This window comes from Desmodus rotundus, chromosome 1 (assembly GCF_022682495.2).
Source record: "Desmodus rotundus isolate HL8 chromosome 1, HLdesRot8A.1, whole genome shotgun sequence".
NCBI lineage: Eukaryota > Metazoa > Chordata > Mammalia > Chiroptera > Phyllostomidae > Desmodus > Desmodus rotundus.
In genome coordinates, this window is record NC_071387.1 from 142,520,518 (window position 1) to 142,543,105 (window position 22,588).

The window sequence follows — 22,588 nt, forward strand, 5'->3', positions numbered from 1 at the left end:
AGAAAACAGCTGCCCTAGGCACCCATCAGCAGCTTTCTCACTTCTCAGTCTCTAAGCCGTTTGTAAAAGAAGAAATAGTCCAAAACATATACGGTATGTAGTTCTTCCTCCTTTCATTACGCCAGAAGTCCCCAAATAAAGCCCCAAATGCCCCTTCTACTTGGAAAATAAGTCTGATATTAACAATCTAAAAATGAATTAATCAGATCACTCCTACTAGTCAGAAAGTAGTCACAGATTCTCATCCTTAAAAAAAAAAACAGGATGCAAATTTGGAAAAAATACTATTTTTTCCACAATCTTCGTTTCTGGCATTGTACTTGATGTAATTATTCATGGTATTATCCAAGTGCCCCAACCACATATGATAATGAAAGAACGAACAGTTTCCCAATGAAAAATACGGCCTAAGAAGACTCAAGCTTTTTAAAGTGCATGTAAGGACTTATAACCAAAACCCACATGAGGAATTCTCCAAACACCGACTCAGAGCCCATTTGTTTCACTTAGTTTCACCTTCGTTCCACAACAACAATCCAAGAAGCAACAGCATTTGGCTTACAATATATTTAAATTTGGAATTGGTAGGTTTTAGTTCCTGACTCCCTAATCACACTCAGTGTTAACAGCTGGCAGGGAATGATCTAAAATTCTAGGATAATGAGTATGTTGTAGGCAGTGTATCAGTTATCAGTAAGAAAAAGTAATCAGAAAATATCTTTATGAAGTTTTTCTTGATATCCATGTTGACAGCTGGAAAGGAATGATCTAAAATTCTAGGATAATGAGTATGGTTATGGTATAGGCAGTATATCAGTTATCAGTAAGAAAAAGTAATCAGAAAATATCTTTATGAAGTTTTTCTTGATATTAAATAGTGTAAAACATAAAATTACATTATTAAAGTAGATAATACAAATTTTTGCAAAGTGAACTGCAAAAATTTTATGACTTTGATTTAAATATTAAAGCACTATTTCCTAATAAAAAAAAACCCCTGTCCATCTGTAATTCTACTGTCTCAACCAATTTTCTCCATCTATGAGTTGTTGAAAAGCTTCAATGGACTGAGAAAAATTACAGTATCATGTGTACATCTAAGGTTGAACTTTAAATACTGATTTATGATTTATTTTAATATTATATTCTTTATAACTTCTTACATCAACAGAAAACATTTATTAAAATTAAATTATTTTTAAAAATTAAAAAAATAAACAGAAGTATTGACATGATAGCATGTTATTTTTGTCAGTCAAAACCATTAAGGTATAATTTGAATTAACTGATAAGTAATAACCAATCACTCAAATTACTAACTCACAACAATTAACTTCTTATTTAGCCAAATATTTTTCTTTACATTTGCCTCTGTGAATTGACATTGTACATTACAGCTCTAGGAAAACATTTAAATTTCATTCTTGCTAGGAGCATGTATAAAAAGCATCTCTCTATAACAAGGCAGCTAGCCCTCCATCCCATTCTTGGGACTCACCATGGCCTGCAGCTTCATTATTCTCAACCGTCACGTTCCTAGCTGCCCCTCTCTCTCTAGTTACAGCCTGTCTACATCTGGGAGAGAAGTGTGACTAGTGATAATCTAAAGAAGGATCAAGTATAATTTAAATCTTACGTGCAATTCTCTGCTTTGTGCTTTGATCCATTGTCACAAGATTCTCTGAGAGGAAATAAATAACAGTTCTATTTTCTCAAATGTGCTCTCTTGAAGGAACACAAAATAACAGAGAAAGGAAGATATATTGAGACTAAGCAGGAAAACAGTAACTACTACAAGTATTTATTAAATTACATGAAGAGAATTTCATTAAGGAAACTGGTTATTCTAATGCAGTAAAAGCGGAGAAGATGAACTGGAGAGGCTAGGGTAAGCCAGAGATTTAGCAACAGCAGGAAGCCACAGGCCCCCAAGGCTGGAGGGACAAAAGGAAGAGTCAGTGTTACTGGAACCCACAGGCCTAGGTCACCCAATATCATCTGGAGCTGCAAGGGCTCCCTCCAGGGCTGGAACCAAGGAGTAGATAAAGCTGTAACCAAAAATGATACCTGAGAGGGAGGGAAGGAAGGAGAGAAATACCCTAGCTCTCCCTCCCTTTGGCCTTCCTGACTTTTGCCTAAATGGCACCTACAGAGTAAAGTCCCTATGATAAGATGAGTATGCTTAGAGAGAAGAAAGGATTTGAAGGCGGACAGACCTAGGACTCCCGTAAAGCAAAAGAAAAAATTGGGAAGGCGAACCAGTTTCCAACAACGATAAGAAGCAGTCAATCTAATGGGAGTTCTTTGTAACAACCCAGCAGCTGATCAACATTGTTTTTTTCTTCAAGCCAGATGAAAGCTGCAAAAATCGTAACTTGAGCTGCTTTCTCGGGCACAGGTGTACTATTTCATTTTTTAAAGATCCAAGATTGATACCTAATTGCATGTTGAAAAAGTACCTCTGATCAAACATAATGACCAAGCATTTCCTGTAGCGAATGTAACAGAGAAAGCTCCAGTGGGAAGCTTTTTCTTGGTGGGCAGGGGGTGGGGGAGGGGGATGTTGTTGGCAAATCATCCCACTGGGATATAATCAATTGAAAGGAAGTCTACAGGAGCAACAGCAGCTATGTTTCTAAAGGTTTTGTAAATACACCATGATAAACAACTTTTGTGTAAATGCCTGTGATACCTCTGGGCTGTACAGCAAACATGTGGGGAGCTCAATTGCCTTAGTCAGTGGACTCCACTGGACTCAATTATTGGGCCAGTGTGTCTGGAGAAGACTGAGCTCAGAATGAAACTTTATTTCAAAAAGTATTATGGAAAATAACGACTAATAATATGTAGGCCCAAATTCTGTTTAAATATCGAAGCTCCAAGCTAAAATTTCAGAACGCATACCCCTACTGTAACATAAATAACTTAATTTTTGACTAATAGACAATTACTATGGAAATAAATTTCCTATTTTCAAAGAATATGACTACAATAAAGATACAACATAATTTTCCTTTTGTTATCCAGGAACCCCTATACATCCCACTATAAACATCACACAATGTTAAACAAAATTGTAAAGAAAATTAGATTATTTGGCTTCTCTATGATTATCGATTGGGTGTGTACAATGTTTAAAAATGTGTGTGAATCAGCATGTAAGATGCATACATGCAGGCACTTCCCATGGCTGACCTGCCCAAGTCGAGTGAAAATAGTGCTTAAATAAGATAGTTAATTACAAATGAAACACTGTTAAATATTTTATGTGTTTAAAACTAGTAAGTCAATATGAGTGCCAATGTTTGTTATCAACTGAATAGGTTTTTAAATTAATTAGATTCTATTAACTCTGTAGTTCTTTTTTTAAAGATTTTATTTATTTATTTTTAGAGAGAGGGGAAGGGAGGGAGAAAGAGAGGGAGAGAAGCAACTGGGTGCAAGAGAATCGACGGCCTCTCATGTGCCCCTGACCAGGGAGGGGCCTGGCCCGCAACCCAGGCTTGTGCCCTGACCGAGAATCAAACTGGCAACCTTTCAGTTTGCAGGATGATGCCCAACCCACTTAGCCACACCAGTCAGGGCAACTCTGTAATTCTTAAAAACTGTTTATTCTAAATTAATAAGTAAGACCTGCTTACTTTTTTCCCCTCAGTACTGTATCTCCTCATTCAGTTACATATAACTTATTCTCATTGAGCCCCAAATCTAGTTTCCCTAATTCATATAGTCTGTTCTGTTGATTAAAGGGTGAAACCACTCCGTGTCCAATATCACTTTTCAGATATAAACCACAAAACTGAGTAAGAGACTCACTCTGATCCTTAAATAAAATTTCTGTCAAAACACAGTGTGAATGAATTTAAAAACCTAAAAGAAAGCAACAACAACTAATATTTTTATTAGATAAAGACTGACCTCGTGTGTTAGGAGAACAAATAAATACAGTTGAAATCCATTTTTACAAGAATATTTGCAAACCACCCCCCACAATTTATAAACAAGTGTGTAATAAAAATTCAAGAAGTTAACAGAGGATAATATAAGCAGAGTAAAATAATATTTAAAATATAAAGCCAAGATCCAAGAAAGGCTCTTCCAGAAAAGATTGCCAAGTTTCCTCATTTTATGTTTATATATTTATATTAAAGCCTGAAGCAACCATTTTATCAAACAACAGATGCAACAAGAAACTCATTTGGTTCATTTTATTTGTTAGAACTTCCACAGACTGAGTCATTTGAAAGATGCGTCCATTTATTTTACTAGTGCCATATTGGTATGGCCTGCTACTGCAGGCACTGAAACGAAAATGGAGCACAGACACACACTGCACCCGGAGAGCGAGTAACGGTTATAAAACATAAAAGGAGCAGCCTCACTGAACAGGTAACACTGACTTAACAGAATGAAAAAAAATAAATGTGGTAAATTGATACAACTTATGTAAACAATGCCTATACTAATTTAGAAAAATAAAAACCAAAGTCACCAATTTGTGCAATAATAAGTAACAACAGTACACCCAATTCTGTGTATTGCTATGTAGGAATATTTAAAATAATTTTTATTAAAAATGCTATTTTAGTTGTGCAGTGTGTTAACTTAAATCATTACATAACCCTTAAGGTCAGCAGGAAGAAAAAAAGGAAGAGCAGGCAAATAATTATTAATCGTAAGATTCAGCATTGACACTCAGGTTCATCAAGTTTTCAAGTAAGATTTATTTTCACGAAAATTATTTTACATTTTTATTTTAATGAAAATATAAGTGGGTCAGGACTAAAGACATAAGAACTATCATATACCATAAGGAATATTTTTCTCAGTAATTAATTATTTTATTTATTCATTACATTTTTCAACTGCTTCTTTAGTTATGTGCGAAGCACTCTCCCTCCACAACCCTAGAGGAAGGTAGATGCTATTATTATCCTCATTTTACAGATTAGAAAACTGAGGCAAAGAGATGGGGTGATTTGCCTAAGGTCATACAATCAGCAGTCACACCATTAGCTCTGATGACAGCAATATCTGGTTCTCTGTTCCAAATCTTTAAGAAAAAAATTAATGGACCAGATCAGTCACAGATATCCTCAACACTCAGTTTTTGACTCAACTCTTAACTCCCAGCAGTCTGAGAAGAATTGAAAACGCGGTCATGCAAAACAGCCCCTTCCCAACACTCACTGCATCAGACTTTACTACAGAACACTTCAGAGCGGGATGAATTTAAGAATATGCACTTTTCACATATCAAAATATCATTCAAGTACTATAATTAATCAGAACAAATGAAATGATAATCTATGACTAAACAGTAATATCACCCCTAAAGTAGCAAAATAAACAGTATACTCTTCCTTTAGAATAAGGCATTCTTAACTGATCAGTTGTTTGGAAATGTAAAAGGCAAAAAAGTTCATCTTTTTTTCTAGTCTCTGAATAAACAAGAAAAGGAAGATGAAAATTGAGTTAGCTGCACGAATGAACATACTTTCAGTTACTTATGTTAAATTGACTAAAAAAATCAATTTTGTTTTCCTTTAAAAACATTTCACATTTTCAAGCATAAGCACCTTTTAAAAACATGATTTTTTAAAAGTGTTTTAAACGTGATTATGGCTTAAGAAAATATCCGAAGTTTGGGCATTTTGTTTTGCTGTCACCTCCCCCAAAGAACTATTTAAAAATAAGCACTAGCCAACATAAAAATCTTCAACCAAGCCCATACCTATCATATCCTAAGAACTCAGTTCATGCTTATCTGAAAAACTGAAGCAACAATAAGATTTAGTGTAGGATCAGACCTAATATTACTTAACAGTCATAACTTTAAAATATTTCAACAATCTAAAAACTACATCTATCCCTAATTTATGAAAAATATACAATTTTTATATAGCATATAATAAAAATCAACTTTTTGTCAAAACTTCTTTGACATCTTCCTGAAATCATTTAAAGTAAGATCATCTTCACTGAAATCATTTGAACTGATCTGATATAAATCAAGTCATAACAGCTATGTGGCATTAAATTAATGAACCTACGGCATTTATGAGACTTGCATTCCAACTACATGTAAAAATAACTTGCCATTTGACATTTCAGACTCCATAAAAACCTATTTGATTTTAAAATATTTATATTAATTATTATCTTAAGCATCTCCTGTGCTATTGTGCATTCTTAAAAGATACAATATTGAATAGTATGATTTTATCATGTTATATTAACAACAGCATTTTAAAGATTATTACCCCTTACAGGCTTTCTGTCATATTATGGAAATTATCAAATATAAACAAAATGAGAATAGTATAATGAACCCCCATGCCCTATAACCCAGCTTAGTTATCTATATTTTACCATTTTTGTCTACTTTATGAGCCTATCCACTTTTCTCCTTTTCTTCTTTGTATTTACTTTTTACTTTTTTTAAAATATATTTATTGATTATGCTATTACAGTTGTCCCATTTCCCCCCCCAACTCCACTCCATCCTGCCCACCCCCTCCCTCCCACATTCCCCCCTTATAGTTCATGTCCATGGGTCATGTATATAAGTTCTTTGGCTTCTACATTTCCTACACTATTCTTACCCTCCCCCTGTCTATTTTCTACCTACCATTTATGCTACTTATTCTCTGTACCTTTCCCCCCTCTCCCCCTCCCACTCCCCTATTGACAACCCTCCATGTGATCTTCATTTCTGTGGTTCTGTTTCTGTTCTAGTTGTTTGCTTAGTTTTCTTTTGTTTTGGTTTTAGGTGTGGTCGTTAATAACCGTGAGTTTGTTGTCATTTTTACTGTTCCTATTTTTGATCTTTTTCTTAGGTAACTCCCTTTACCATTTCATATAATAAGGGCTTGGTGATGATGAACTTCTTTAACTTGACCTTATCTGAGAAGCACTTTATCTTCCCTTCCATTCTAATTGATAGCTTTGCTGGATACAGTAATCTTGGATGTAGGTCCTTGCGTTTAATCTTGGGTAATGTAATTATGATGTGCCTTGGTGTGTTCCTCCTTGGGTCCAGCTTCTTTGGGACTCTCTGAGCTTCCTGGACTTCCTGGAAGTCTATTTCCTTTGCCAGATTAGGGAAGTTCTCCTTCATTATTTGTTCAAATAAGTTTTCAATTTTTTGTTCTTCCTCTTCTCCTGGCACCCCTATAATTCGGATGTTGGAACATTTCAAGATGTCCTGGCGGTTCCTAAGCCTCTCCTCATTTTTCCGAATTCTTGTTTCTTCATTCTTTTCTGGTTGGATGTTCCTTTCTTCCTTCTGGTCCACACCATTGATTTGAGTCCCAGTTTCCTTCGCATCACTATTGGTTCCCTGTACATTTTCCTTTGTTTCTCTTAGCATAGGCTTCATTTTTTCATCTACTTTTCGAACAGATTCAACCAATTCTGTGAGCATATTGATAACCAGTGCTTTGAACTGTGCATACGATAGGTTGGCTATCTCTTCCTCGCTTAGTTGTATTTTTTCTGGAGCTTTGAAGTGTTCTGTCATTTGGGCCATTTTTTTTTCTTTTCTTTTTTTTTTTTTTTTTGTCTTGGCGCGTCTGTTACTTTAAGGGGCAGAGCCTTAGGTGTTCACCGGGGTGGGGTAACGCTGGTTGCTGTGCTGTGACGCTGTATGTGGGGGAGGGGCCCAGAGGGAGCAATGGCGCCCACTTCACTCTCCTCCGGATTTCAATCTATCACTCCGATACCCACAATCAAACTGGGCCCCTCTGGTGCTGGTTCCCGAGTGGGTGGGCCTTTGCACACTCTAGGCCCCTGTGGGTCTCTCCAACAACCTCTCCTGTGAGGCTGCGAGTCTCTCCTGCTGCCGCCCCAACCCCCACAGGTGTTTTCAATCAAAGGTTTGAGGCTTTATTTCCCGGAGCTGTAGCCCTGGGTTGCGCGGTCTGCTTCGATCCCCGCCGTTGGTCTGGTTTATCTATGTTCTAATGCGGGGCTGCGGTGTGCTACCCGCACTCTGCCTGCCCTGCTCTCCACCACTCCGAGTCCTTCCCTCTCGGTTTATCTGCGGGAATGTGTGGCCGCAGGGTCTGCTAGTGCTCGGACTGCCTGCCCCGTTCGTCCCACACTACGCCAGTCTTGGTCCTGCCACAGCCACGCGAGTCCTCTCCACCCCGGTGCCCGTCTCCGCCCCTCCTACCGGTCTAGATGAATGTTTATTTTTTATTTCCTTGGTGTCGGACCCCCTTGCCGTTCGATTCTCTGTCAGTTCTGGTTGTGCGAGGAGGCGCAGTGTGTCTACCTACGCCGCCATCTTGGTTCCCACCTACTTTTTACTATTTTAAACCAAATACCTAACATTTTGTAATTTCACTAGTAAATACTCAAATATATATGTATATATAAATACACACACACACATACACACACAAGATACTCAAAAAGTTTTTAACAAGTATTTGGTAAAATTCACCAGTGAGCAATCTGGGCCTAGAGTATTACTAGAGGAAAGGTTTTTAACTACAAGTGCAGTGTCTTTCAGAGACATAGGGGTATTAAGATAATCTATATTCTCCTAAGTGAGTGAGCTTTGGTAGTTTGTAGCTTTCGAATAAATTTTCCATTTCATCAAGTTTGTTGAATTTATAGGCATAAAGATGCCCATAATATTTCCCTGTTATACTTTTGATATCTACAGAATCTATGAGTTATGTCGTTCCTCTGAGTCATGATACTGGCAATTTGTGTTCTCTGTATCTCTCTTTTTCTTAATCAGTCTAAACAGGGACTTACAACTTTATCTATTTTATAAAGAACCAGCTTTTGGTTTTATTAATTTTCTCTTTCTTTTATTTTTCCTATCATTTATTTCCATGTTGAACTTTATTAATTTCCTTTCCTCTGCTTACTTTGAGTATAACTTGCTCTTCTTTTTCAAGTGTCATAAGATAGAAGCTATAATCATTGAGTTGAGATCTTTCATTTTTTTCTTATATAGGTGTTCAGTGCTATTATGGTAGTCCCCCCTTATCTGTGTGGGATACATTTCAAGACCCCCAAAGACTGCCTGAAACTGTGGATAGTACCAAACCTTACAGACACTGTTTTTTCCTATACATACATACCTATGACAAAGTTTAATTTGTAAATTAGACAAGAGACTAACAACATGACTAGAACAATTATAATAATATAATGTAATAAAAGTTACATGAATGTGGTCTCTTTCTCTCTCAAAATATCCTATTGTGTTGTATGTATGTCCCAGGAGGGACGGAGCAGGATGGCACAAGATTTCATCACACTACTCAGAACTCATAATTTAAAATGTATGAGTTGCTTATTTCTGGAATTTTTCATGTAATATTTTTGGACTATAGTTGACCACAGGTAACTGAAACCACAGAAAGCAAAACCACAGATGGGTGGGAGGGGGCAGAGAACTACTGTAATTTTACCTAAAGAGTACTATAGTAGCATTGCAATGAATCTAACATGTTGTGTTTTTATTCTCCTTCCATTTCAAATACTTTCTGATTTCTCTTTTGATTTCTTCTTTACTCATGGGTTATCTAGGACTGGATACACAAGGGAAATAAGCCACAGATCTGTGGGATTCTCTATGCAGTTCTCTCCATGCTGGTACTCAGTCCTCTAAACTCTGGCTGCCTTGGTCTCCCCGGACTTTCTGTTCCCTCTCAATTCTGACAGCGGCGTTGTGCCAACGTATCCCCTCCCTGTGCTGCACATCAGAAACTCTTTCAATGCATTAGACAGAGGCAATTGTAGGGCCCCTCTTGTTTGTTTCTCATGTCTCAGGAATCATTGTCCTTGATATCCAGTGTCTTGAAGACCACTGTTTCATACATTTTGTCTGTTTTGGGGGGTTTCAGTGAAGAGAATAAATCTGGTACTTACTTCCCCATCTTAGCTGGACGAAGAAATCCAGTTTTGTTTTGTTCTTTATATATCACTGTGAACTCATGATTTTTCTACATGTTGTTTCTTTTATATTTTAAGTATATTTTATTCATTATGCTATTAAAGTTGTCACATTTTTTCTCCCTTTTATCCCCCTCCACTCCCCCCCCATTCTCCAACATTCCCCCGACCTTAGTTCATGTCCATGGGTCATACATATAAGTTCTGTGGCTCCTCATTTCCTATACTATTTTTAACCTCCCCTTGTCTATTTTGTGCTTACCAATTATGCTTATTCCCTGTACCTTCCCCCTCATTCTCCCCCTCCTCCTCCCCACTGATAACCCTCCATGTGATCTACATTTCTGTTATTCTGTTCCTGTTCTAGGTGTTTGCTTATCTTTGTTTTTGTTTTTTAGGTTCAGTTGTTGACAGTTGTGAGTTTGTTGTCATTTTACTATTCATAGCTTTGATCTCCTTCTTTTCCTTAAGTAAGTCCCTTTAACATTTCATATAATAAGGGCTTGGTGATGATGAACTCCTTTAACTTGACCTTATCTGGGAAGTACTTTATCTGCCCTTCCATTCTAAATGATAGCTTTACTGAACAGAGTAATCTTGCCTACCATTTATGTCCTTGCCGTTTAAAACCTCAAATACTTCTTTCCAGCCCCTTCATGCCTGAAAGATTTCTTATGAGAAATCAGGTGACAGTCTTTGTATATAACTCTCTCCTTTCCTCTTGCTGATCTCAAGATTCTCTCCTCATCTTTTATCTTGGGTAACTTAATTATGATGTGTCTTGGTGTGTTTCTTCTTGGATCCAACTTCTTTGGGATTCTCTCAGCATCCTAGACTTGCATGTCTTGTTCCTTCACCAGATTGGGGAAGTTTTCTTTCATTATTTACTCAACTAAGCATTCAATTTCTTCCTTTTCTTCTTCGTTTGGCACCCCTATGATTCATATGTTGGAATGTTTAAAGTTGTCCCAGAGGTTCCTTAGCCTCTCCTCATTTTTAAAAATTTTTGTTTCTTCATTCTGTTCCAATTGAATGTTCATTTCTTCCTTTTTTCCAAATTATTGAGTTGAGTCCCGGTTTCCTTCCCTTCACTGTTGATTCCCTGTATATTTTCCTTTATTTCTCTTTGTATACCCTTCATTTGTTCCTCCATTTTGTGACCTAACTCAATCATTTCTGTGAGCACCCTGATTATCAGTGTTTTGAACTCTGCATCTGATAGGTTGGCTATCTCCCTGTTGCTTAGTTCTTTTCTGGAGTTTTGATCTGTTCTTTCATTTGGACCCTATTTCTTTGTCTTGGCACACCTGTTACATTGTAAGGGACAGAGCCTTAGATATTAATGAGGGTGGGGCAACCCACTTCACAGTGTTGTGGCACTGTATGTGAGGGAAAGGTCAGAGAGGGAACAATGATGCTTGCTCGGCTCTCACCCCACTTTCTGTCACTTCCCTTGTTTCCCATAAAAGGATTGTGCCCTTTCAGGTGCTGATTCCTGGGTGAGTGGGTTTGTGTATGTTCTAGGACCCCATGGGTCCCTCCAACAGACTCTCCTGTGAGACTAGGCATTTCTCCCACTACCACAACCCGCACAGATTTTTACAGTCAGAGGTTTTGAGGATTTGTTCCCCTGCACTGGGGCCCTGGGTTGCACAGTTTGTCTTGCTCCGCAGTTATTCCTCCCAGCTTATCTGCATGAGAAAGTGGAAAATCCCATCCACCAGCCACTGCCTCACCCACCCCAGTCTGCTGCCACCTTGCCCTGCGTCCTCTCTGCCCCTCTTATCAGTCTGGATGAATGTTTCTTCTTTAACTACTTGGTTGTCAGACTTCCATGCAGTTTGATTGTCTGGAAGTTCTGGCTGTCTTTTGTTTTTAAATCAGGTGTTATCCTTCTTTTGGTTGTGCGAGGAAGCGAAGCATTTCTACCTTGCCTCCATCTTTGAACCTCCCATTTTGTTTGTTTTAATCCATTGCAATCATTTTCATTTTTGAAGCTCAAAGTACCCCAACTTAGGCCAGTAGGAGCCACTACACGTTGGCTTCTGGCTCCTTTTGACATGTTTCTACTAGTGCCTTTAGGGGCAAATGATATTCAGGCAAGAGGTTAACTACTTATTTGCATTTGCTAAACTTTTTTTTTAAAAAGTAGGAGGGAGAGCAAGATAGAGATATTTTATATTTATAAACAGGTACATTGCAATAAAAGGAACATACTTCAAAAGTTCTTATCATTTCTTCCTAAATATAGACCTCCATGTTTCCAAACACAATCTACTAAACATGACGTTATCTTCTCAATCTGAGTTCACTCAGTCTCAGTGATTTCTGGATTCTTACTTACATAGTGATAGCAGCTTAAAAGGAAAGTCTCCTACTCCAATATTGTTTGATATTAGCAGAATCTATCTCAAGACTAAAGGTGTGTCATCAATAAATACTGCAAAGTAAATTGGCATCTAGCCTAGTAAAATTATATCTAAGGGATCATTGTAAGATGATCTCAACATTTTTCCATCTAGCTCTTGCACCTTGGCCACCAACATGCCATCCAGATGGAGGAAGACCTGGAAACTTCAGGGCCAAGAGCCACAGCCACAGCCACACTGGAAAGCATAGGGAACACCTGGAAGGCTGAGGTAATGCTGGTGGCTTGCATCATCACTGGATCAACTCTGACAAATATCACCCAGGTTACTTTGGGAAAGTTGGTATGAGGCATGACCACTTAAAGAGGAACCAGAGCTTCTGCCCCACTGTCAACCTTGATAAACTTTGGACCTTGGTCAGTGAGCAGACACAGGGTAAATGCTGCTAAAAACAGGACTGGAGCTCTAACCATTGCTGTGGTGTGATTAGGCTACTACAAAGTTCTCGGTAATGGAAAGCTTCCAAAGCAACATATTGCTGTGAAGGTCAAATTCTTCAGCAGAAGAGCTGAGGAGATTAAAGGTGTTGTTGGGGCCTGTGTGCTGGTAGCTTGAAGCCAGAGGGAGGGGAGTTTATTAAATGCTCACAAGTGTAAAATATATATATATTTCCCTGGCTGGTATAACTCAGTGGATTGAGCGCTGGCCTGCGAACCAAAGGGTCGCCAGTTTGATTCCCAGTCAGGGAACGTGCCTGGGTTGCAGGCCAGGTCCCCAGTAGGGGGCGTGCAAGAGGCAACCACACACTGATGTTTCTCTCCCTCTCTAACTCCCTCCCTTCCCCCTCTCTAAAAATAAATTTAAAAATCTAAATTAAAAAAAAAATATATATATATTTCCATCTATTCCCAACCTTCTGTGTTCTTGACCTTGGTTTAAGAATCAAAGTTGTCACAAATCCCCAAATTTCTTTTCTAACTTACTAAAGACTTCACATTTCTTAGTTCCAGTGAAACCCCCACAGAATCCTTTCCAGGTCAATGATTCTTAAATTCATAGATTTTTCTGTGTATAAGAAACTCTAGATCTAGAGATAAATCACCTAATCCAGGCACTTCTCTTCATAGTTAGTAAACAAAGAGATTTGATGGCACTCGCCTCTATCAGCAAACTGACAGCCAGAGACTTAGTAAAGTAGTAAGTTGGTGAGATTTTCTAAATCATATACGTAGACTGAAAGTACACATACGTAGGTTGAGAGCTTTCATCCTATGTGCCTGACATCTCCCTAATTATTTATGTAAAAATTATATACCATGATGATGATAAATTATTTAGGAACTATAAACCATGATGGTAATAATAGTAACACAATTTTCTAGGAATATTCATATATTTACAAAATTTTGTGAATGTAAATTACATTTTTTAATGCCTTAGTATGTAAACACTTTGTCAGAATGCAAATATTTTAACAAAAATGTTTTTATTTTATTTAAAGCTGATTTCTCCCCTGGGTTTCAAGAGGTAAAACAACTAAATGGCTTTTCAAAAGTTATGCATATTTAAAATGCTATTGGACTCCCAGTCAAGATGGAGGCATAGGTACACAAGGTTTGTCTCCTCATGCAACCACAGCAAAAATTACATGAAGACTACAAAATAAATATCATCCAGAATCATCAGAAAATTGAGCTGTATGAAAGTCCGACAAGGAATTAAAGAAGCCACATTCACCCTTATGGGTAGGAGAGGCAGAGACGCGAACATGTGCAGACAGGCGTGGAGACACATAGAGGTGCATAAAGGCATGGAGACATGGAACAGCCAGTCCCATACCTACATGTGATGGAAAAAAATTGGGAGGGATACCTCAACAGTGAGGGATCCCAACCCAACACCAGGCAACCCAGCCCAGGGTTCCAGTGCGAGGAAGATAAGTCCTTACAATTTCTGGCTGCAAAAACTAATGGGGATTGGAGCAGAGGAAGAAACTGCAGGACTCTTAGGAGTCTCCTCTTAAATGGCCTGCAACAGACTTAGGACTTACACAGACTCAGTTCCTCTGGGCTTCAGCAACAACTGGAAGGGCGTAAGTGGCATATGGGGAGAAGGTGAAGTGATTGGTATCAGGGTGAGTGCCAGGAGACAGTTTCCTCCCAGATAAAACTCGAGAGGCCAGGCAGCAGCCATTGTCCCTTTTCTGAGCCCTCCCCCACACAGAGCCAGGGAGTGATGACATGCTTTGCCCAACCCTGGCTACTACCTAAGGCTTTGCCCCACACAATTTACAGGTGCTTTTTCTACAATAGGCAACACTGATAAGACAGGAAGTAAAAGCAGCTCTACCTACTATACAGAAACAAACACAGGGAGGCCGCCTAAATGAGGAGACAAAGAAACATGGCCCAAATGAAGGAACAGATAAAAACTCTAGAAAAAGAATTAAGCAAAATGGAGATAAGAAATCTATCAGATGCAGAGTTCAAAACACTGGTTATTAGGATGCCCAGGGAACTCATTGGTTACTTCAACAGTGTAAAAAAGATCCAGGTAGAAATGCAGGTTACACTAAGTGAGATAAAGAAAAATTTAGAGAGAACCAAAAGTTGAGGGGATGAAGCCAAGAATCAATTTAATGATCTGGAACATAAGGAAGAAAAAGATATTCAATCACAACAGGAAGGAAAAAAAAGACTACCAAAACAAACAAACAAAAAACGAGGATAGGCTAAGGAGCCTCTGGAACTTCTTCAAATGTACCAACATGCAAATCATTGGGATGCCAGAAGGAGAAGAGGAAGAGTTAGAAATTGAAACCTTATTTGAAAAAATAATGAAAGAAAACTTTCCTAATTTGGTGAAGGAAATAGACATGCAAGTCCAGGAAGCAAAGAGTTCCAAACAATATGAATGCAGAGGACCACACCATGACGCATCATAATTAAAATGCCAAAAGTTAAAGATAAAGAGAAAATACTAACAGTAGCAAGAGAAAAGCAGACAGTTACCTACAAAGGAGTTCCCATAAGGCTGTCAGCTGATTTCTCAAAAGAAACTTTGCAAGCTAAAAGGGACTGGCAAGAAGTTCAAAGTGATGAAAAGCAAGGACCTACCACCTAGATTACTCTCTCCAGCAAAGCTATCATTTAGAATTGAAGGACAGAAAAGTGCTTCCCAGACAAGCTAAAGCTAAAGGAGTTCATCATCACCAAGCCCTTATTATATGAAATGTTAAAGGGACTTATTTAAGGAAAAGAATAAGATCAAAACTATGAACATCAAAATGGCAATAAATTCACAACTATCAAAAATTGAATCTAAGAAACAAACTAAGCAAGCAAGCAGAACAGAAACAGAATCATAGATATGGAGACCATTTTAAGGGTTATCAGTTGGGAGGGGGAAGAGGGAGAATGGGGGAAAAGGTACAGGGGTTAAGAAGTACAAATTGATAGGTACAAAATAGACAGGGAGACATTAAGAACAGTATAGGAATTGGAGTAGCCAAAGAACTCATATGCATGACCCATGGACATAAACTAAGGGGGACTTGTAGGAGGAAATGGGGGGTACTGGGTAGAGAAGTAAAGGGGGAAAATTAGGACAATTGTAATAGCATAATCAATAAAATATATTAAAAAAATAAAAAATAAAAAAATGCTATCTTGCATTTACTTGAATCCAGGAACCTAAGCAGTATTATACCACAAACCAGTCTTCCAACAGAGATGATCCTCAAAACTCTGTGGACCAGCTTTGATATGGATCCAGCAGATTAACTGCTGACAAGACAAGCAACCAATCCTGGCCTATAATATTAAGAACCTTCTCAGCAAATTAAGTTTTCCAATGCAGACATTTGCCGTAGCCACTAATTTGTCACAGAGAATAATTCTGAATTTTTAAGTACCAGTGTACCATAATTTTTGGCTATCTGAAAATGCTCAGAGAAGCACTTAATAATATAGTAAGTCTTGTTTTGTCTTTAATGAATACGATTTCTAGTGATCAAAAAATTCCCACATATGATCATTGTAACACTTGTGTATAATCTGTTCCTCCAAAGGGATTCCTGATGCGGATCCCAGCCCACAGGATCCGTGTATTGTGGCAGCAATAGAAAAATTCACATGGACTACAGAAATTCTGTGGAGAAAAAGGGACAGCATGGCCACCCTCTGAGTGAGAGAGGGCGAGAGGGCCAGAGCCCCGACCCCTTCCTGGACAGGCTTTTATTGCTTTTCTGGGTACATTATTTTGAGGGTGATCCTCATTTACTATGCACAGGTTCGCTTTGGTGATTATCTTTTACAGACAACAAAGGGAAGAATGTTTCTAATTACTTCAAAGAGAAGGATGTTACAGATCAAGGGGGAAAGTGGTTGAACTGGTTACACTCCATACTTGGGAGGTTTAGCACAGACTTTAGGAAGTTAAAGATACTCAGTAAACATTTGCTGCCTCAATTCAGGGTGAGGGAGTTTTAGCAATAGCACTGTCTCATAGCACCCTAGGTACAATGCAGGCCTGATTCCCCACAGGAGAACCTGTCCGTGAGCGTGGGTCCTGTGTGCCAGACCTCACACCCCAGTGGCTTTTCCCAGTGGGGGCTGGGCTACATTTCCCGTGTGTCGAACGGTTCCCTATAGATTCCTACTCTACACTATAAATAGCATTAGATGTGACTAGACAAACATTCATCTACCAAGATGCTCATGCCATGGTTATAGGAAATGAACAAAAAATTATATTACATATGTTTATATAAGATGTTCTTTTCTAATAGAGCAAAAATTGAGAACAAGGTGTCTATACTCTCCACTAGTTTAGGTTCTGATCCTCAAAATACAATTAAAGTTGATCAGTCATTTAAGACACAGGACAACCACAGCCTCTGTTTTAGATATACTAGAATAGAAGAACAATTTGATTTTTTTTCCCTCAAAGTTTACTCTGATTTTCCAGCAATTTAGATATTGTAGCATCTAAGTTAATATTAGTAACTAACATGTACTCAGCTTAGTACGTATGCAAGCTCAATGCTAAGGCAAGCACCTTGCATAGATTACTTCAATTAGTTCCCTGAAAAAATTATTTGCCTGCTCAACTAGTAAGTGGCAGAGCCAAGATTCAAACCCAAGTTGACAACAGAGCCCAGCCTCCCACTGATTGTGCTTTATTGCTATAGTCAAAGGTAACTTGTAAATATTTGCTCTTTTCCTAGGGAGGAAAAAAGAAAACATTATATCCCACTGAACTGTAAGCTTCAAGAGACCTGAAGAGACCAAGCCCAAACACACCTGGGATCTTACCTGTTTTATTTTGGCATTTTGCTACTAACACAGTAGTTTTCTAATAATAGTGAATTGAAGGAAGTTTGAATAAATGGGTTACTCAGCTATTGGGTAGAAAAGGCAAGAATCACATCCATTCTCCTAAGAACTATATAATACATTTAAAATCCATGCAGTGACAAATTTCTGGTACTATACAAGTCAATTTTAGAGCCAGTTTTTTTTTTTTATTACATGTATGTAAGAATTAACTCCTAATTATTTTAGAGCTCTGGAAAGCAGCAGAGATGGCACATAAGTGAGAGATCACAAAGGAACTAGCACTTTCATCATTACTAAAACATGAGATTTCATATATTTGGTATATAGGAAAGCTATAAGGTTAATTTTAGATATACAGTCACCTTTCTTTCACCTTACATATTCACCTTAAAAATATGAACTGACCATATTCCCTTCTTAAAAGCTGACCTAATGGTATGTGAGCAGTTAAAACTTCAATCAAAATATTTTCTAAATGCAATGCACTAAGTTAACATTTAAACAATTCTTGTCACATTTATCAGTTTATTTATTGCATAAATTTCATAGTCATTAGCAATAAAAAAGCAACAAAGTAAGCTGCTTTTTAAAAATTTTATTTATTTATTTTTAGAGAGGGTAAGGGAGAGAGAAAGAGAGGGAGAGAGAAAGAGAAAGAGAGAAACATCAATGTGTGGGTACCTCTCACATGCCTCGCAGAAGTGACCTGGCTCACAGCACAGGCAGGCATGTGCCCTGACTGGGAACCAAACTGGCAACACTTTGCTTTGCAGGCCCAAACTCAATCCACTAAGCTACACCAGCCAGGGCTAAGCTGCTTTTCTAATAAATAAGTGACCAACTCCATAAAGGACAGGTTTGGTATTGTTGCCTTAAACTTGTTTTAACTTTATCAAACACTAGTGCACTTCTATTATGGTCTGATTATTTCTCATTCCAGTGCATTTAACAGTGCTAGGGCATTGATATGAATGATAATTGGAAACACTGAGGAAACACAACAATGGTCTTACCTTAGTTAGATGAATGACTCCTTTGGAAGTAACTGAACAGCCCATGAAGCCCACATACCGAAGTTCAGGACAGTGCTCAGCAAACGCTTTCACTGACTGATCTGTCACCTAGGGAACAGGCAGGAAGAGTTACTCGAGGTGGCATTCCAGTGGATTTAAGGTTTAGGTTCCTCAAATTCCCTCTGCCCAACCTGCATTAATAGTATTTCCCTATCCATTAGATCATGCAAATTGGTTTACAGACATGCTGCATTATCTCTCTTGGATTTTTTTTGAAATCCTCCCTTCACCCCACATGCCTTCTAACACCCCATGTTTTTCCACTACATAGAAAATATCTCAAAGATGTCAACACTATCTACTTCCACTTCTTCATGTCTCTCAGTAGATATATTTTACTGAGATATAATTCACATACCATAAAATTCACTTTTTCAAAGGGTACATACAGTTCAGTGGTTTTTAGTATATTGTCAAGGTTGTATAACCATCACCAATATCAAATTTCAGAACATGTTCATCACTTTAAAAAGAAACCCCATACCCATTAGCAGTCACTTCCCTATTCCATCCCCTGCCCCTGGCAACTTTCTGTCTCTATGGATTTGTCTAGTCTAGAGATTTTTTATAATTAAAATTATACAATTGGTTTCTAAAATGCAACAATGATCTCTTATGCTTCTCCCTTTAAGTGTTTCTCCCAAGAAATCTAGTTTTGCCCCTTACTGCTTCAAATTCTTCAGATTTCAATGGTATAGTATTAATTTTATATATCAACTTGACTATGCCATGAAGTGCTCATTTGGTTAAACATTTTTCTGGGTGTGTCAGTAAGGGTGTTTCTGGATGAGATTAACATTTGAAAAGGTAAAGCAGACTGCCCTCCCCAATGTGGGTGGGGATCTTATCCAACCCACTGAATGTTTGAATGAAACAAAAAGGCTGAATAAGAAAGAATTTGTTCTTTCTTTGCTCCCTCCCCCCCACCCCACCCTCTGCTGAACTAACAATCTTTGAGCTGGGACACTGATCTCCTACCTTTGGACTCAAACTCATACTGGAACTCAACACCATCAGCTCTCTTGGTTCTTAAAACCTTTGGACTCAGACTGGAACTATCTACCAGCCTTCCTGTGTCTCCAAATTAACCAACTGCAGATTTTGGGCCTTCTCAGGCTATATAATTGCATGAGTCAATCCCTGATAACAATCTCCTTACACACACACACCCCACACACTAATTCTGTTTCTCTGGAGAACCCTGACTAATGCAATACATACTAGAATCCCCTGAAAAATTTATTAAAAATTCAGAGCCAAAATGAGTGAGGCCCAAAGATCTGTATTTTTAACAATCCCCTGCGTGACCCTTAGGCATGTGAAAGCTTGAGGCCTCAGTGCTGTGAAGAAGTTACACTGACAGCTTTTGGCACAGGTGCCTGGCCCCACTTTATTTAAACAAAGGGCAAGATGAAATTCCTTTTTTGTTTCCCCCAACTTTGAAAAATTCCCATGTACAAAAATATCTTCATTGATTGTGCTAACATTTTCTTCACTGCTCCACAAAGATGTAGCTTATAAAAGAAGGTCCCAATATTCTCTATCACAGGCTTACTTTCATATTCTCTTCCCTCATAGTCAAGAGGAAATCCAGTTGAGCAATTTTGTTAGTTTTTCAAACAGCAGCAACTTACATCTCCTTTGCATTAACTTTACTATTGGTAACTCTTACTTTGTTTCTTCCTTATCCATTCTGAACAGGTATTGGAAAATAAAGGTGTGTAGGGAACATTAATTCTAAAACAACACAAGCACATTTTCCTAAAATAATAAAACCAACAGCAACCATGGTACATCTGATAAAAGATTAATTCTGCCCTCACAAGTAAAGTATGCTTTAGCGTATTAAGAGTAAGGGTGCCACTGATAAATTAAAAATGGGCCTTCCTGACACTCAGCTTTCTAAAAATATTATGTTAACAAAGAATAAAGGCACTAAAATTGCCTGAAGCTTCAATGAAAACCAACTGCTATTTTTTTGTGATTTTTAAAAAAAATTTTATTGTTATTCAATTACAGTTGTGTGCCTTTTCTCCCCATCCCTCCACCCCACCCAGCCGAACTCCCCTCCCTCCCCCACCTCCACCCTCCCCCTTTTGTCCATGTGTCCTTTATAGTAGTTCCTGTAATCCCCTGTCCTCACTGTCCCCTCCCCACTCCCCCCTGCCCATTGTTAGATTGTTCTTAACTTCAATGTCTCTGGTTATATTTTGTTTGCTTTTTTCTTCTATTTATTATGTTCGAGTTAAAGGTGAGACCATATGGTATTTGTCCCTCACCGTCTGGCTTATTTCACTTAACATAATGCTCTCCAGTTCCATCCATGCTGTTGCAAAGGGTATAAGCTCCTTCTTTCTCTCTGCTGCATAGAAGTCCATTGTGTAAATATACCATAATTTTTTGATCCACTCATTTGCTGATGGGCACTTAGGTTGCTTCCAGTACTTGGCTATTGTAAATTGTGCTGCTGTGAACATTGGGTACACAGGTTCTTACCAACTGCTATTTTAAAAAGTGAGTGGGGGGAAGTAAGGGAACTTAAATAACAAATAGTTGATTAAATGTCCTAGTCCAATCTCACTCTAATATCAAGCCTTTCATATATCTACCTTCAAGGAATTCAGTCAAGGATTAAGGACCCAAGAAAAAGCTCAAGTCTAAGGTATTAGAGCTTTGAGAGAGAAGAAAAAGGGTATTAAAAATTCGCTTGGGGCTCTTTCTCTTTCAGCTGAAGCAATCAGAGTAAGAGAGCTCAGAGTCTCCAGCATCAACAGTCCTATAAGCCAAACAAGACCACAGGAGTAAGTCCTTGAAGCATAGAAACACTCTTAGAGTAGGTATGGGTGTGTGTTTTTGGAGACTAATAAAAGGGCATTGAGTTTGCATGGGGTTTGGCTCCATTTCCAAAGATACAAGATCAGCTCGGAATTTGGGGCTGAAGGCCTGATAGAAACAAAGACTACGGGAGGCAGGTGCTGGTTAGTGTCAGCTTCTTTGGGACCCTGGGATCTGAGTGCCTCTTTTCAAATCCCAGGTACACCACTTACACTGGCTGTATGATTTTAAGCAAGTCCTTGCACTTCTCTATACTTTGTTCCTTCTATAATATGGAAGAAATAAAAGCATCTACCTCACAAGGTAGAGAGTAAATATACACGCAAAATGTTATATTTTGCTATCATTAAAATGTGTGATTAAAGCATGCTAGTTTCATCTTCTAAGTACTCCAAGAGATTCTGATCATAATTTGGGGGCTAGGTTATGGGCCAAACTGTGGGGTGTGATTGAGGGAGACATAGGTGGAAGCTAGTTATTGCACCATTACAGTAAAAAGAATCTAATGTTGTTAAGGTTCTCAGCCTGGCTGCACATCAGAATCCCCTGAAGAGCTTTCTGATTTAATTTCTGGGTGAAGGTCTGCATCAATTTTAGAACCTCCCAGAGGAGATTCTAACATGTAGCCTGGATTATAAACAAGTTCATACAAAGTGTGGGCCTCAGACCAGCAGCACTGGAGTCAACTTGGAGGCTTGCTGAACTGCAAAATCTCAGACGCCACCACAGACCCATGGAATTCTAATCTGCGGTTTTAGTGCATGGGATGACACTCCAACCAACTGAGCCACTTTGCCAAGTGGTCAAGAAATAGTTTTATTTGATAACAGTAAATATTTTTTACTTTTTCCCTCCCAGTTGGGGCACTCTGTCTTTATTTTTAACATTTTTTTTATTGTTGTTCAAGTACAGTTTTCTGCTTTACTTTTAATAAATATTTGAATTGCTTCCAGTTTGGGACTTTGATAAAGAATGCTGCTGTGATCATTCATATACAAATCTCTGTGTAGACATATCTCCTCATTTCTCTTAAGTAGGTATCTAGGAGTGGAAT

At 38.2% G+C, this 22,588-nt stretch overlaps 1 protein-coding gene across 2 annotated transcripts in view; it reads right to left on the reverse strand.

Annotated features, from left to right (window-relative positions):
- The window catches only part of FBXL17 (F-box and leucine rich repeat protein 17), a 475,635-nt gene that overhangs the window by 308,969 nt on the left and 144,078 nt on the right, over window positions 1–22,588 (reverse strand). For both annotated transcript variants that reach the window (XM_053911271.1, XM_053911273.1), the window contains exon 5: window positions 18,640–18,747. In XM_053911271.1, the coding sequence (XP_053767246.1) occupies window positions 18,640–18,747 (108 nt within the window). The remainder of the gene's footprint in view (window positions 1–18,639; window positions 18,748–22,588) is intronic.